Below are 16,904 nucleotides of genomic sequence, written 5' to 3'. Positions count from 1 at the left end.
CATCAGAATTGATTACCTCAAGTGGTGTTCGTCTGGGCTGTCCACTCTCTCCATTCTTGTTCAACTTGGTCATTGAATTACTATTAGAGACAACACTTTCCTCATCTAAATTTCCAGGGGTTGAACTTCTACCGGTAGATTCACTTGTCGACTTGAAATATGCCAATGACATAGTTTATTTGGTGAAAACACTGACAAAATACATAGTCTTCTGACCACTCTAAGCAACAATGCAAGCATGTTCGGGATGCGATTCTCTCCCTCGAAATGCAAAATGTTGCTTCAGGATTGGGTTGCATTGACACCCGAACTAATGATAGGGAGTTAAGTAGTTGAGCGTGTCGACCTCTTCACTTATCTTGGAAGTCTCATCAGCCCTTGCGGTCTGGTGTGTGACGAAATCTCAGCACGCATACAGAAGGCTCGACTAGCTTTTGCCAACTTGCGTCATTTATGGCGTAGGCGAGATATCCGTCTATCAACCAAAGAACGTGTTTACTGCGCAGCAGTTCGTCCCGTCCTACTTTATGGCAGTGAAACATGGCCGGTAAGAGTAGAGGATATTCGTAGGTTACTAATATTCGATCATAGCTGTCTTCGAAACATTGCTCGTATATCATGGGACCATCGAGTAAGTAATGGAGTTGTTAGGAAACGGGTACTAGGTAAGGATGGCAAATCAATTGATGAATTAGTGAAACTTCATCAGTTGAGATGGCTGGGACACGTGTTACGTATGCCCAACCACCGACTGCCTCGACGTGCGATGTTCAGTGGTATAGGAACAGGTTGGAAGAGAGCTAGAGGAGGCCAAACCAAAACATGGCACAAGTCCATGAAGTCACTGACAAGTGGACTGAGCTATGTTGGTAGGTGTAGACTACCTGGTTGGGGACCGCGAGATGATAACAACAGACGGTTAGAGACCCTGAATGACATGGCTCAAAATCGTTTGCAATGGCGCAGGTACATCCACTCTTTGTGTTCTCTCAAATTCTAATCTTCTGAATTCTTCATGTCCCTTTTTTCCTCTTTCCAAATTTATTTCACTGGATTATACTCCTTGAATAGCATCTTCAAACCCTAATCTTTCCGATTAATGCCTATACTTTTACTACCTCTACCACAATGGGATTTGAATCGACAATTGTATCTCTGTGCTAATATCGTGTGGCAACTCGAACTGATGTACGTACGTACGAAGTTCTACGTTGTTACTGACTGACTAACTGATCTCTGGCAACGATCCATTCCTAAAGTATTTTTCGTGAGGTATCTCTTTATTACTTTGATTTTAAACCTTCCGCTTATACGAAGACTACTATGTATAAACGGAAAAGGTTCAAAATCTAACTTCAATACCGCAGCTAAACAATGTGGAAAGAAAAGTTAAAAGTCATAATAATGAGCAACGAAGTTTGTTTAAAAGAAATCTATTTAACAACCAGTAAACGTTTATGATCAAAAAAGTGCCTTGAGTTCTCCCAACACAATATAACAGCCGTTTCTGAGTGAAATCGCTAGTATGTGTGTATTTGTTTATGTAAAGTCACTGATAAAAACATTTAATAATAATAATAATAATAATAATAATAATGGTAAACAATTTTTCTTCACCTATACGATTAGGTGTAAACTTGTTAGTTAATCTCTTTTAGTCGCATGTTACGTTAAATGCTTTGTCGTAGATGGAGCTACCATCATTTATTTCACTTGCAATTTTTGCTTTTCTAACGTCCCGTCAAACTATGTGGTTTTTAGACGCTAGGTTAATCTTGTCTCCACTTGGCTTCTAACTGTAATGGCTCCCATCTTGATTTTTCCGTAATTTTACTATGTCATTTTAAACTGGCGGTACTGACCTATTCAAAAAGGATAGAATGACGTTGTCTAAACAACAGGAATACTTCTTTCTTCCTCTGACTGGTAATAGTTTAGTGTTCTTTACAAATTTATACATCTAGCGCACTGCATGTTGATTTATTTTGTCATGTTGAATAGCCCTGCAAGCTGCATATCCTAGCGGTGCCATCCGTTAAGTTGATTCCATACAATTCGTATTTATGGTTTTTGTGACTATAACTATATTCAGCCCGACGACTGGACCTTGAAATTACCACAGCCAGGTGACAATTGTCTAAACTTTTGCTGGGGTTTAAACAGAATCCAAACTAGATGGATTGGAAATCGCCATAAATGTCTTATCATAGTGCATAAAATCCAGCTGACAGATACGCTTACATTATGGTACTTGTAAAAACAGTGTTTTCTGCCGGTGAGCGGGACACAGAACCTAGCTTATAACATGAAACCACTGACCACTAATAAGTATATTTTGCATCTGCTATTATTCATATAAGTGCGATTATACATTACAAAGTTATTTACCATCTGCCACTAACCACAGTGGGTCACACTTTTATATACCTACCTCCTAGGTCAGATTTAGAGATCTCAGTTTTTGAAGCTGCATAATGTTTTCCTACAGTCTGTATATCCATTCTTTAATTTTTATTACAAATAAACGAGTGACTTACAGAGAGTATATGTACCGTATATATATGTTAAATTACAGGGAGCCCATACTACTTTAAAATATTGCGAATTTCATCTACTTTATGTTTTGCAAATTCGACAATTTCGAAACCAAGTTTATTAGCGTTCAACGGTCTTCGCTTTTTCATTTATCTCCTTAGTTATAGACTTTACGACCTTATCCGCCTTCCTTCTAGTTTTCAATCAGCCATCTACACTTACTCATATTCCACCTGTAGCCTTTTCCGGGTTACTGCTAGCCCACTCGTAAAGCGCGTGGTAACAATTACATCCTTTTGCAAACAGAATAAAAGAAGCTATCAACTAGCAGGCTTTCAGCCTTTATTAAAATGAATTGAAGTTCAACCAACCTAAATTAATCCATGTAATTTGTAGTACTATGGAGATCCAAACTTTACTATAATGCAACAGCGGGAGATACAAATATTATGTGTTCTGGTAGCGAATTCCTTTACGATAATGGTGACATAAATGGTTTAATAGATTTTAGTAAAAGTCTCAATCTGTCTTCATAAGACAGACCAGAGAAACTATTTTGGTCCCTAGCTGCTGAACTCGTTCTAGCCTAACTGCTCCATACTTAAACCAAAAACTCGCTGCTTGAACCCTATATCCCAAATGCAACCTCAAAAAAGTCAAACATAATTCCTCAAACATCTCTTAGTCCAAATAATGACATAAACTGAGAATAACCCATAAAACCACAAATTTCTAGTGTTTCAACAAGCTTGTTTTATCGACCTGGTAGCGGAGTCGAACCCCATGCAATTTTCGGCAGAGTAAAATTACCCCGATGATCTTGATAATATGAGGTTGCTGCGAAGCAATGGACAAGATGTTTGTTAGAAAGGAGATCTGATCAAATATGGAAATTACATAAGCATCACACTTCTATCAGTACTAGGAGAAGTTTCTAACAGTGTTGTGGAAACTGATGAAAAATTCAGTAGATATCGTGTCCCGAAATGAATGCATAACTATGTCCATTTGACATTTTTGTATTGGATACTACAGTAACCTAGTTTTTTCAATTATAAATAAGCACTTCTGTTATTATACATGGAGTGATCCATGTGAACTCTATTAATTGGTCGAACTGAAGAGACATTATTTTTGAACTGCGAACCAGTGAGTGACGATATTACAGATAGGTATTTCAGACAAGATAGAAATCTTAGAACAAAGCGCCCACGGGAAGGTAGACATCAGAATCTGCAAAAGGTCCAGCTCTTTAAGTCACAGTCCTCAATCCTCTCCCCTTTTCACATTATGTAAATGATCTACTATTTGTATCGAAGTCAACCGTTCTACTTTCTGTAGATGATATAAAGATGCTATTGTGTTGTCTGAAATAATCGATTCTAAAGATCAAGGAGTTATGTTAGCAACAACTCTAGATCTATAAATGACTGCAAGGCTGCACTGCCAAAGACGTTAAGGTTTTATGGGTTATTCTCAGTTTATGTCATTATTTGGACTAAGAGATGTTTGAGGAATTATGTTTGACTTTTTTGAGGTTGCATTTGGGATATAGGGTTCAAGCAGCGAGTTTTTGGTTTAAGTATGGAGCAGTTAGGCTAGAACGAGTTCAGCAGCTAGGGACCAAAATAGTTTCTCTGGTCTGTCTTATGAAGACAGATTGAGACTTTTACTAAAATCTATTAAACCATTTATGTCACCATTATCGTAAAGAATTCATACAAGCAACCCTAGGAAATCAAGTGGCGATTTGGCCGTACAGTCTACTCCCAAGAATGTCCATCCGATCAGGAAAGAGCCTAGGAATCAAAAACGTGCTGCAACCTCCAAACAACAAGGTCCTCAACCTGAACGCATCCAAAAACCTGGGAAAGCAATAAGGGTTTGTGATGATTCTCTGGTAATCATGAACCTTAAAGACAGCTCTACCTTCCTCTCAGTTTGCAGAACAAACATGACAGGATGCTCTGGGAAGAGTTAGACAAGAAGCTTGAACTTCCCAAAATAGAGCCTTTGATGGTCACACGGCTAACTCAAGACTACTTCGTGTAACACTCACTGACGCTACCGACGTAGAGGATATCCTACTAGCTGGTCACTTACTGAAATCATATGAGAATGTAAGAATACTGCCTGACGCACTGTGTTCTGAGCTCAATCTCATCCGGAACATCCCTGAGGAATCTCGCGATAAGTTCATCTGAGGAAGAAATATCATTGTACTAGGTGTTCCAGAAGACACGGGCCCTAGCTATACAAACTCTGATATTCGTAAACAGAAGTTCATCAAACAGTCCTTGAAGATCAAAAACATAAGAATTCAACAAATGTTGAGACTAGCCAAGAAAGTAAGGGATTGTAGTCCTCGGCTTGTCAAGATAATATGCCCATCATCCCATATATCCGCTGCAACTCTCAAAGCATTTCGTGCCAACAGAAATCACTATGCGTCCGGGTAAGTCATATGATGCCAAGGTCAGGTAAAAAAGCAAGTTGGGGCTTACTATTCCACTTGTGGACTGTCGAAATCATGAAAAAGGACGTGGAAAGGATAGGGACTAACAACTTGGAGAACCCTGTGTAGGTAGGTTACCTGTCCATTCACTTCAGGTTCATGCAGATAAACAGGATGGGGAAGCTCATGGGTTTCAAATTGAAGGCTTAAACCTCTTTTATATGAGTGCCGCGAGTTTATCGAATAAAATGGTTGAGCTGCGTGGACTCAGTAGTACTAATAATACTCAACTGATAGGAATATCTGAAACATGGCTATCTTTTCACTTGGCAGACCGGGGGCTAGCGACACCCGAGGTATCTTGGTTTTGTAACGAAAAAAGCTGGAGTAGCCTTATTCTTGCGATCTTGCTTGAAAGTACATCAACTACACAACCAAGAGTTTGTCAATCTTAATGGATCCGTATGGTGTTCAGTAAGATTGTCTACCACACTGAGGTGCCTAATCGGAGTCATCTACGGGAAGTCCACTGCTGATATAGAGTACAGTGATCTCAGTCTGGAAGGATTATCCAGCTTTACTCGTCTCGGATTCATTCACGCCCGTAAGAATGGCGTGTATCTGCCCTGGTAGAAACGTATATTGTTATTATATCCTGATTCCGGGGGACTTCAAATTTCCCTAAGTTAATTTCGCGGAATATGTACATATATAGGGTGAAATCTCTGCTGAGACTCGGTTCTCCAACCTCATCTATGATCTTGGGCTATTCGAAAAAGTTGAGTCGGCGACTCGTTAGAGAAACAGTCAGCCGCCGTCGCTCTCAGACTGCGTATTTACAAACGAATAATTCACAACCTACAACCTCTCACCCGTTAGAGGAAGGTTGACGTCATATACTTTAACTTCTCAGAAGCTTTTGAAAGGGTTAGCCACATATGTTTTATCAATGAGCTCAAACGCTTAAGTATCAAATCACCTTTAATTGATTAGCTCACTTCATATCTAAAAATCGACATTTTATGGTCAGGGTTAACTTCACTTCCTCTCAGGCTATAAGCCCCACAGTTTTTAGTACTTGAACCTCTTCGTCTCTTGATTTATAAAAATGTTCTGCCAAAGCAGGCATAGTCAGATTTGTTACTTCTCGCTGATGATGTGAAACTATGTAGAGCAACATAAAGCCAAGAGGATAAACTGGCACTTCAGGAGTATCTGATCTGACTCCAGAGTTGAGCAGACGACAAGAGACCTACTTATGACACTTCAGAGCGTAAATTAGGTCATCTGAGACATGTTACAGACCACGAATATGGGTTAAGTAATTCCCCTTAAGTGGTATACCAAGTTGAAAAAGATTCAGGAATGTTGGTGCCTTATGATTTGGAAGCTTGCACCAAAAGTGTCTTCTGAGCAAACCTTGCACTGATAACTTTAAAGCGCATTTTCGGCCAGTTCGAAGGAGGAACTTTTCATATAATCCCCAACAGTTTTATTCGTCTCCATTTAGAGGACGGAAACATAGTATTTCGTCCCTCACTCCAAAAGGATAAGGACACTCTGGAGCGTATCTAACTTGGGCCACGAACTCAGTTCAGGGACTCAAATTCAAGCCTTATGGAGAGCGCTTCCAACCACTGAACGTTTACTCGTTGAGGTACAAGCGTCTTAAAGTTGACCTTCAAATGACTTACGGCATCCTAAAAACTTCTGGGTATCCCACTAGATATCTGCTTAAGCCCAGTCCCAACATAAACCTTAAGGGTAACACCCAGAAACTAGATACAACACAGTAGAACCGGCTGTGGACACACTGTCTACCCCTTAAGAGTAGTCAGATGATGAAATTTGATGCCGGCTGAGCTAGTCCTATCGATTTCCCAGGAGTCCTTTAAGAGAAAACTTGACATAATCTTAAGGACTAAGAACAGTATGTTACCATGATTTACCGACCTTTTTCTCTTTTCTTCTTTTATCGTTAATATACCTAGGTTCCTATTTGGAGGCATCATTGGTCCACTGCTAATAGATACGAAGAGCAAAAGCTTCTATCCCGCTATGGTTACTGCGCCGAGCATTCAAGTGCTTTGACGAGGTGTTTCGAAATTCATATCCCACTTATGTGAGACCACACTTAGAGTGCTGTATCCAAGATGCTGTCTCGTGCCTGATAAAAGACATTTACTCGCTTGAGCATATCCAGCGTGTGTGAACATTAGTGAAGGGTTGTTCTAAACTCTCTTACTATGAGCGCTTAAAACGCCTTAACATTTTCGCCTTCTCGTATCGTAGGACGCAAGGTGACCTTATACTGTCACTTCGTATTTTTACTTATGATTTGGGTGTTAATATGTCGTATCTTTTTGCTCCCTCCAGTACTAATAATCTCAAAGGTTATAGAAAGAAGATTCACAAACAGCGATCTAATAAACTTAAAGTGGAGTCCCGTTTTTCTCATTGAGTAGTCAGTGACTGGAACGCCCTACGCGAACAAGTGGTATCGGCTACATCAGTGAATATTTTTAAGGAGAAGCTGAACCTTCACTGAAAGGCAATCCTATCGAAATTGACACAGGTTCACTGACACACAATCCTCTTAAACACCTGCTTAAGTTTAGCTCCAACACAAACCAAAGGGGCAACACCCATAAACTAGAGACACAACACAGCAGAACGGTCTGTAGACATATCTACTCCTCAAGAGCTGCAAGATTCCAGAATTCGCCGCCGGCTGAGCTAGTCCAAGCGACTTCCTAGGAGTCCTTTAAGAGGAAACTTGATCATTTCTTAAGAACTAAAGATAATATCTTACTATGATTTATCAATTTCTTTTTCCTCTATCATCGTTAATATACCTAGGTTCCTGCCTGGAGCTATTGGTGATCCACTGCTACCAGATACGCAAGCTCGTTAAGCGAAAGCTCATTTTATTCAGTCTACAACTATTTTCATCATTTGAAGACTGAAGAACCATATGAACCATTGGATGCTGATTTGTTACGTTTCCATAACTAAATGCTTTGTGTGGTTTTGAAATTCCACGGAACAGGTCGATTGACTGTTTTTCAGATTCTAAGGGTCTTTTGTTCTGATATAGATGGTTGAGTGACTTTTGTGCGGCCTTTAAAAACATAGAGATAAGTGTTGTAAAGCCATATGTCTTCATGCAATTTGTCCTATGCATTACATATTGTCTAAACCTACATTATGTGCTTTAAACCCCATGCTTTTGGTAACTGCGTTATTTATTAAATTGCTGATCAGGTCAGCTGAACCAATAATATTATTGGTAATTTGATGGAGATGATCTATATTGCTATTTCAAGCTAACTGTAAAGGAATAATATTCTGTCCATTTTCTTATCTTTGAAGTAAGTTTGGTAAATCTTTTAAAAAGTCCAGAAAAATCGAAAAAATTCAAAAAAATACAGAAAAAGCGTTGTTTTTAAGTGAATATTCATATATAGTTAATCTTCTTTTGTTAAAAAGAGGCAGGGAAGTTCATGAATATTCCGTTAGACTTATTCTTTAAGGATCCCTGCTAAGCTATCAGTAGAATCCCTCATATAGACTCAAAAGCAGAATTGAGAATCTGTGTAAATTATTTTTTACCTAGAGATTGAATTAGAAACCTTTATAATGGAACTTTACTCCTAGGCCATAAAATGGCTTGAAGACTATCAGAACAAACTAAAGGTTATGACGGGCCGTTTCTGTACTCATAAAAAAGGTTTGAATTTGTGAATAGTCAATAATTCGTTCCTCAAATTTTCCACAGAACCCTTCGATGTCAGTTCTACGGCCTGTTTCAATCATGTGGTTTGCTATCGATTAGGATTTCATATCATTAACCTTCACTAATTTTCTTATAAAATGCCTTGGAAAGCATATGTGACCGAATTGTTCGAAATTTATAAGATTATTACATCATTTTTTTTCAGATCAACTACACCTTCTCATTGTTCCATTAAAATTTACACAAGGAAGTGCTCTAATTTTGTGAAAATGTAAATTTGCGGACGAATTAACAAAGTTAAAGATAGCGTCTTGAATTTTGGCACTAATCACATTCATTCTTACGGCTAAGCAGTATTTTGACCTCATAGTTGATATCACTTGGGAGTGAAATTTTTAACTATTGTTCCTAACTTTAGGGTTTAACTCTAAATGCTAATCCCAACTCCTCACACTAATTTATATTCCTCTTTCAACTCCAGTGAGTAGCGGAATTTTCCAAAAGTCACTTTAGCGTCACTTAAATGTCGTCCATAAATTATGGTCATACTGTAAATTCTTGTGTAAGTGTAGTAGAGCGATATGGTCCCTATAGTATCTTTCATCACTACATAAGATATGGAGTCTCTTTAACTAGCGTTATTGATCATAAGGAGCTTGAGTTTGCAGTTATAACCTCAGGACCGTAAGTACTGACATTGTATAATACAGATTTGTGAGATAAGTAAAATGGCACATTCATTTCAAAATACGACATCTAACTAAGCATGTGATTGTCAAATGAATTAGTTCAATCCTATTGGTTAACTTGTGCCTTACATGTGAATCCTTCTAATATTCTTTTGAGTGGTTGTCAGCCTATATACCTATCTGTCGATCGTATTACATTGTTATACTGTTTTACAAATACCTGAGACACGCTGACTAATTGACACTCTGGACATTTCGTATCCATTTTAATACAATACAGATCAGTCTGATGTAGTCATGGGTTTATTTAACTACAATACAATTGCTGGATATTCTATTGCCAGTTTTATTTTCATTCTAATACAATTGCTGCTGATTCTAGTTGCCAGTGTTAGTAAGAACCCAATCCAATTGAGAAGATGTCTAAATTTGTTTTTAATCCAATACGACTGTTATTCCAATTCAGTTGTATTCGTTCGATTCAATTATACTTTTGTTGTCTGTCCCTACTACATATGCTGGTGCATTCGATTACTGAAATATATATCCAAGAACATTTACATTTTAGTTCTTACTTTCTCCTCGGTCGCTGATTATAAAGATAACTAATATAAGAGGAAGCACAAGAAAGTTGCCTACAAAGACTTTCCAGTTTTATCGTAAATTCGTAAAACATATCGGGATTTAGATGAAAATAATTCTCAGAATATCATACCAAATACACGTGAGATCGAATTCGGAATATTAAATTTCATCAGTGAGCTCTTATTTTGACTATGAAGTGGATGTAGTCGAATGGGTCTGATAAGTATAGGGCTGAAATAATGAAAGGTCTTTATGATCTGTCGTCTAAAAATAGACGTACACGCTTTCACTTAATTCTGTTACTCGAGTGTGGGTTGGTAGTTAATTTCATTTTTGCTTGCTGTACACAGAATAATAACTTTTGCACCAATATATCTAATTTATTTCTTCCATCTAGGACTGATAACCTGAAACGATGTCCTCAAAAGATCCCAGAAACCAAGATCTAGTCTTTTGGTTTTGGAGTTCTGTTTAGCACATCAGGCGGCGAATTACTGGGATTCGGTTTTAGAACATACGCTATTAGCAACTACTGATTCATATAAAGCGAAATCAGATCTTTGCAGTACTATAAAACTAAAGGGTTAACAAAAGTTATCTGACCTTCTGTCTTTACAATTGGAGACTGACGTATGCATCTTGATGGACTGATCGCTCCTACGATTGTTTCATCCATAATATCAAATTAAAATCCACAACAACTTCATATAAATTTATTCAATTGCCGCTCTTTTTTCGAAACCTTATTCCAATGGAAACTGTCAACATTTTATGTTCTCAGATCTAAGTATACTTCTGTGTCTTTCCTACCTAGGCGTTGCATACTCTATAGAATTAAATAATCAAGTCATTCAGTGGTTGAATTTCCATATATCAACGAGGAGCACAATATTTCCGCATGTTCCTTAAAACACTTCAAGATTTAAAAGATATAATAGGTACTACTCATCTTCATGTTTTTTAATTTTTTAAGTTACCAAACCCGGTGTTTATGATGTTTATTTGAAAACAAATGAACCGGTTTCAGAAGAAAAAATTCAAATATGGGAGTCGCTTAACAACTTAACTTTGCCAAATGATTTAAAAGACTTTTATCTGACTACTAATGGCATCGAGCTTGGATGGTACAGTATTTGTAATGGTAAGTTGTAACATAATTAAGAGAATTCTTTAGAAAAAACATCTGTAGCTGGACTAATCAAGATAAATAAACTAGAGGATTTCAAATCCATAAAATTAAGTTGCATAAATCTTGATGGAGAGGCAAAAAACGACGATTTTGAGGTATTTGTAAACAGTTTGCTGGGCCCTGGATTCAATAGATGGCCGACTAGTTATGAACTAGAAAAGTGTCTGAATGGCACTACGGTTATTTTTGTTTTTAGTGATAATCAAGAAGGTGTTTTTATTTTAAATAATGATTTGAGTATTCACAAGATTTGCTGCACATTTCGGCAGTACATCAGATTAGCAGTTGTACATTTAGGCTTACAAGATTGGCAACTTTGGTACACTGACGATGATCCAATTCCAAGTAGCCAAGTAATGTTTACATTTTCCCATCACTTTTTCAGCAATTATGTTCTTTATACACACCTGAACGTTTGTTTCTGAATACACGTGAATCTCACGAACAATTTTCAGCGAACTTAGAAGACTGGGTTCCTGTTTCCCTTAACTCCAGGAAACTACTGAACTTTGAATTTTCTAGGTAAAGTTACATGTAACATAAGTATTAGTTTAGTTCATACTAATTTTGTCTATAAATTTAGTGTCTTCATAGTGTTATACCGAAAGCATTGTATAGCATCTAGTTTGGATAGCGCTAAATCTCATATATAAACATAAAATTTAGTGTTTCAGTATGACCAAACACCTGCTTTTACGAATGAGTCTTAGTGGAAATGGGGCATTAGAGCACTTGTGGTAATCCTGTGTATGAACTCGTGTCTGACGTAACCTTTAAAGTATATATATTAAGGGGACTTTTCTCACATGTGAATGAAGAATGTTACCATGAAAATTTAAGCCAGAAGGTTGGTGTTCTTCCGGCCGGTATTTGGTCACAGAGTTGTGAAATGTTTGGTGATTTTGCAAGTTTATTGTTTTGAATAACGAGAGTAGCAGTGGGTTGTCTTTGCCAGCTTTGTTTTTAAGCAATTTGAAAGCTATGATCAGTTGTCATCCGATTGTTTTACGTGATTAATTGAAGATATTTAGTGTAGCTAATCTCGCGTCGTACGGAGCGTAAAAGTTTCTTAAGTTATTTTCATTACGGTCGTTTTAATGGCTCAAAATCTCTTTAAAAAATTACGAGTTGATTTTAAAAATTAAAATACTTTTAAACAAATAAGAATGCCAACGAATCTATAGTGTGTAAGTCCTTTTAGCTGATCACTCATTTACTGAATCATATAATATAGACAACTCTGTACCTAAAAGATAAGATCGCACTAGATATATACAGTGATTTCTCAGGCCAATAAATCGCCTTGAAAACATAATAATAGTGTGAGTTTCGAGTATATTGCTGGATGAATACTTAGGCGAATGTTTCACTTGTCGACAGTCTGAAAGTGTGAGAGAATCCTTCAATAATTTTAAGGTGGTGTAATTTACGAACTAATTTAAAGATACCATTTCACTGTAGCCATTGTAGCATTTTATGGGCTTAGAGCTGATTGTTATGGTTAAACCTCAGTTTTAAAGAAGTATAAAGCAGAAAATATTGTGATTTCTATGGTTTTTTCTACGTAGACACTTGAACTATTCAGTATTTGAGAGTTAGGACTCTAGTTTGCGTTTATAAAAAAATTTCAAATCAATATTTCAAATGTAGCTCGTTGTATAAAGTATTCATTATTCTAACAACCAGGCTTTATTTCATCATTCAGTACAAATGACACTTTTTATAACATGCCTAAGTGCCTTAAAAGATATTTCTGGTCTTTAAAACATGCCAAGTTAATTAAAAATATATTTTGCTGGTCATCAACCAGTAGGTAGCTGGTTTAGATCATGCATTATTTACTTTAGTTTAGGTAACCGGGTAGTATCACTAACACCTCAACTATGCGGCTTAAAGCTGAGCACATATACCTGTATTTGTTAATTAACTTACTGCATACATATTGTGTGTTACTCATACTGTAGTAAGTCTACTCCGGTAGTCAGTTACATGTGGGTTCATCTGTTTAAAGTTTTGGTTTCTAATGTTCGTGGGTACAAGATTATCTCTCGAGTTTTGAGAGCAAAGTTACACAGTAAGTTTCTTTAACCTTGTTATATCCACAATGTTTGTAACTTAGAACTGTATGATTCACATGGCTGAGAAGTTTTGGGTTCGGAAACCGTACATAGTTATCCTTCAGCAGAAAATCTGAAATTAAGGGTTTTGATAGTTAAATAGTTAATTATTATTATTTTATAAAGCTATAATCTTTGGAGCAAACATTTTCCGCAATGAATTTAAAAAGGGATTATGAGCTGTTTTAATATTTGTTGATAATCTGTTTGTGAGTTTTATTGGTAACACATTGTGATATTTCTCACTGGTTTCCTTGTTTATCGAACATTGTTTTGAAATCGTCAACATAATAAATATTCATTATTGTTTGATTTAAAACTCTTTTTACTTTCTTTTTAGTAGGATGAATCGTTCTAATTCTTTTGGAAAAACTACCGTTCAATCGGATATGTCGAACAAACACGGAAGGTATGTTAGGCTCTTATCTGCTGATTTATGCACTAAATCTTCGACTTAAAATTATTTGAAGCCATTCTTGATTTCGTTCCTTATCAAATGATATTAGCAAGCTAAATTATATCGTGATCGTTTACAAATCTAATTTTGACTAAAAATAAGAACTTAAGCTTGAATACCTGCTGATATCATTTCCACTGAAGTCTTTACTGGTTGAATTCTAGATATGTCAATGTTTATAGTCTGCATTTTATAGATCTAAAAATTGAAAGACTTATGATCACATGCAGAATAGCTTTCCATCTGGATTAGTTAAGTTTGTTGGAAAATAGGATTTTATATTCTACTTATTATGATTTCTAAAATAACATATTAGAAGTTTGGACAACGAAATGTGAAAAGTTTTTTGAACCTATATTATATATATATATATATATATATATATATATATCTTTCGCCGTTGCGAAACATTTGGTTAAGATTAGTCATGGGGTGGAAATCAAATTAACCTTGCAGTGTTGGATACGTGTTTAGAAAACGCATACTAAGATTTATTAAGGCCTCGGTCAAATGAAGACTGAAGCCCCTTTATATGTTCAAAAGGGGCTTGTTCTTACCCTGATCCTACTGATTTATTATTTAGTGTGATATGATTTACAAAGTTTTCCTCATTATCTTTCTTATCTTTCAATTTGTCTACCTAACCATTTATATGTATAAACCAAATGTTTCGTAACGGCGAAAGATGTTTGCTTTTCCTATGTTGTTATTTGAATTCATTTGATCTTGTGTCCAGTCACAGTTACATAGCGATCACGATTCGTACTCCCTATGTATGTGTGCACAAACACTTGTAAATTGATAGGCTCATTGGAGTATAACAGACTCGTCTTAAGAAGTATATGTATAACCAGATTGTTCGATATTTATTGCTCTAATATATCACATACTGCTGATGAATTTCGTATGCTCCCTGAATTATTCAAATTTATCAAAGGGACTAGTTGCTTTCTACAAACTAATCTTCCTAATTTTTAACTACTTAGTCATAAAACAATCAGTTTCCTGGTATCTAGAAATAGAGAAATGTAAAGTATATTGATTTTCTGTGGAAAAATAACTCTGTTTACATAGTCGATATTGTAAATGGAGATTTTTCTTGCCGTAGGATATTTTAATTTGAACATATATACTTTATGTTACTTCTTACGTTGTTTATAATTGACTGATTGTACAGTCGAATAATGATAAAATATATTACAGTTAATATCCAGTGTCATAATGTGATCGTAATCATCAAGTGTATAGATTCTGGTAGTATAAATTCAATGAATTAGTAGAGTTATTCTAAATTATTCTATTTCATTTTAACATCGACACATTACAATGTAGACTTCTTCAATGTTTAATTTAAATAATATTTAAAAAAATTATTATTTTGCTTGTTTTATCCGAAAATTTCAGTTCTACTGACTTATGGGATTCAAGATCAAATGTTATTGTGAATACTGGTAGAAGGTCAAAAAAATGAAAACTGTTGAAAAGTGTTTATTTATTTATTCATCTTGAGGATTTTTTTGTAATTATTAAATGATCTTTGGCTTCAACAAGTATTCCTTAAGTCGAATTATTTAGAGCCAATAATATAAATTATATTTTGAAATATATATTTGAAAAGATGAGTGCTTGTTTTGTCTTATTTGTAACTTATCCTATTAATAAATGTATCTACATGTTAATAAGTATGACTGTTATTTAAAGATGAATTTGCTCAGTATCTATTGGTATAAATAATAAAGCCTCAGCTTCAAAGTTGTAGCTATCAGTGTCAAAAAACATGCATTTTATGAATTGTACATTAAGTCAATAGGTCATAAATACGCAAAATGCTCGCAGACTCAACTTAAGTGTTCATGATTTCAAAACACACCTTCATGTTGAATATATTATACATCAAAGATTGACTTAAAAAAGATATCCCTTAAGACTAGAGACGAGCAGAGAAAGTCCAAGCACAAGCTGAATACACAGAAGCAAACAAGCAAGTGAAGAAAAGCATTAGAGCCGACAAGAAGAAGTACGTGGAAGAACTAGCAACGACGGCGGAAAAAGCTACTAGAGAAGGAAATATGAAACAGCTTCACGATACAACGAAGAAACTAGCAGGGAAATACAGTAAACCAGAGAAACCGGTCAAAGACAAAGAAGGCAAGCCAATCACTGAAATTCAACAACAGCGTAACAGATGGGTAGAATACTTCGAGGAACTCCTGAATGGGCCAGCTCCAATGAATCCACCGGACATCGAAGCAGCACACACAGATCTTCCCATAGACGTCAACCCACCAACGAAGGAAGAAATCAAAATGGCCGTCAGACAAATCAAGAACGGGAAAGCAGCGGGACCCGACAACATACCAGCTGAAGCACTGAAATCAGACATCGAAGTAACTACAAAGATGCTTTACTTTCTATTGAAAAGGATTTGGGAGGAGGAACAAGTGCCGATGAACTGGAAAGAGGAGCACCTCATCAAGATTTCAAAGAAAGGAGATCTGGGCAGATGTGAGAACTACAGAGGCATTACACTACTGTCAATACCAGGGAAGGTCTTCAACAGAGTGTTGCTGAATCGGATGAAAGATGCAGTAGACGCCCAACTTCGAGATCAACAAGCTGGAGTCCGTAAGGATCGATCGTGCACATACCAAATTGCAACGCTACGGATCATCGTCGAACAATCAGTTGAGTGGAACTCATCACTCTACATCAACTTCATTGATTATGAAAAGGCATTTGACAGTGTGGATAGGAGGACGTTATGGAAACTTCTTCGACACTACGGAGTTCCTGAGAAGATTGTCAATATTATCTGGAACTCATACGACGGACTACAATGCAAAGTCGTGCATGGAGGACAGGTGACAGATGCATTCCAAGTAAGGACCGGAGTCAGACAAGGCTGTTTACTCTCTCCCTTCCTCTTTCATCTGGTGGTCGACTGGATTATGAAGACCTCGACATCTGAACGAAAACACGGAATACAATGGACAGCTCAGAACCAATTAGACGATTTGGACTTCGCAGATGACCTAGCCCTCCTATCGCATACACACGAACAGATGCAGACAAAGACAGCCAGTGTAGCAGCAGTCTCTGCATCAGTAGGCCTCAGCATACACAAAGGGAAAACCAAGGTCC

At 36.6% G+C, this 16,904-nt stretch overlaps 1 protein-coding gene across 1 annotated transcript; it reads left to right on the top strand.

The window, feature by feature from the left end:
• Nucleotides 1-7,997: 7,997 nt before the first annotated feature.
• Nucleotides 7,998-15,385, top strand: TPGS2 (Tubulin polyglutamylase complex subunit 2). Its single transcript, XM_051209574.1, has 7 exons — nucleotides 7,998-8,039; nucleotides 10,398-10,938; nucleotides 10,974-11,141; nucleotides 11,175-11,542; nucleotides 11,575-11,711; nucleotides 13,647-13,715; nucleotides 15,168-15,385. Exons 2-7 carry the CDS (start codon nucleotides 10,899-10,901, stop codon nucleotides 15,232-15,234), a joined length of 849 nt encoding a protein of 282 aa, XP_051075031.1. The 5' UTR covers nucleotides 7,998-8,039; nucleotides 10,398-10,898; the 3' UTR covers nucleotides 15,235-15,385.
• The last annotated feature ends 1,519 nt before the right edge of the window (nucleotides 15,386-16,904 follow it).

The sequence above is a fragment of the Schistosoma haematobium genome, chromosome 1, assembly GCF_000699445.3.
Source record: "Schistosoma haematobium chromosome 1, whole genome shotgun sequence".
NCBI lineage: Eukaryota > Metazoa > Platyhelminthes > Trematoda > Strigeidida > Schistosomatidae > Schistosoma > Schistosoma haematobium.
This window is presented reverse-complemented; position numbering and strand designations above follow the sequence as displayed.

Coding starts and splice junctions, on each gene's coding strand:
- TPGS2 (XM_051209574.1), top strand. CDS start 10,899: ATGTTCCTTAAAACACTTCAAGATTTAAAAGATATAATAG. Junction 11,712..13,646: donor CTGAACTTTGAATTTTCTAG/GTAAAGTTACAT, acceptor CTTTCTTTTTAG/TAGGATGAATCGTTCTAATT. Junction 13,716..15,167: donor ATGTCGAACAAACACGGAAG/GTATGTTAGGCT, acceptor CGAAAATTTCAG/TTCTACTGACTTATGGGATT.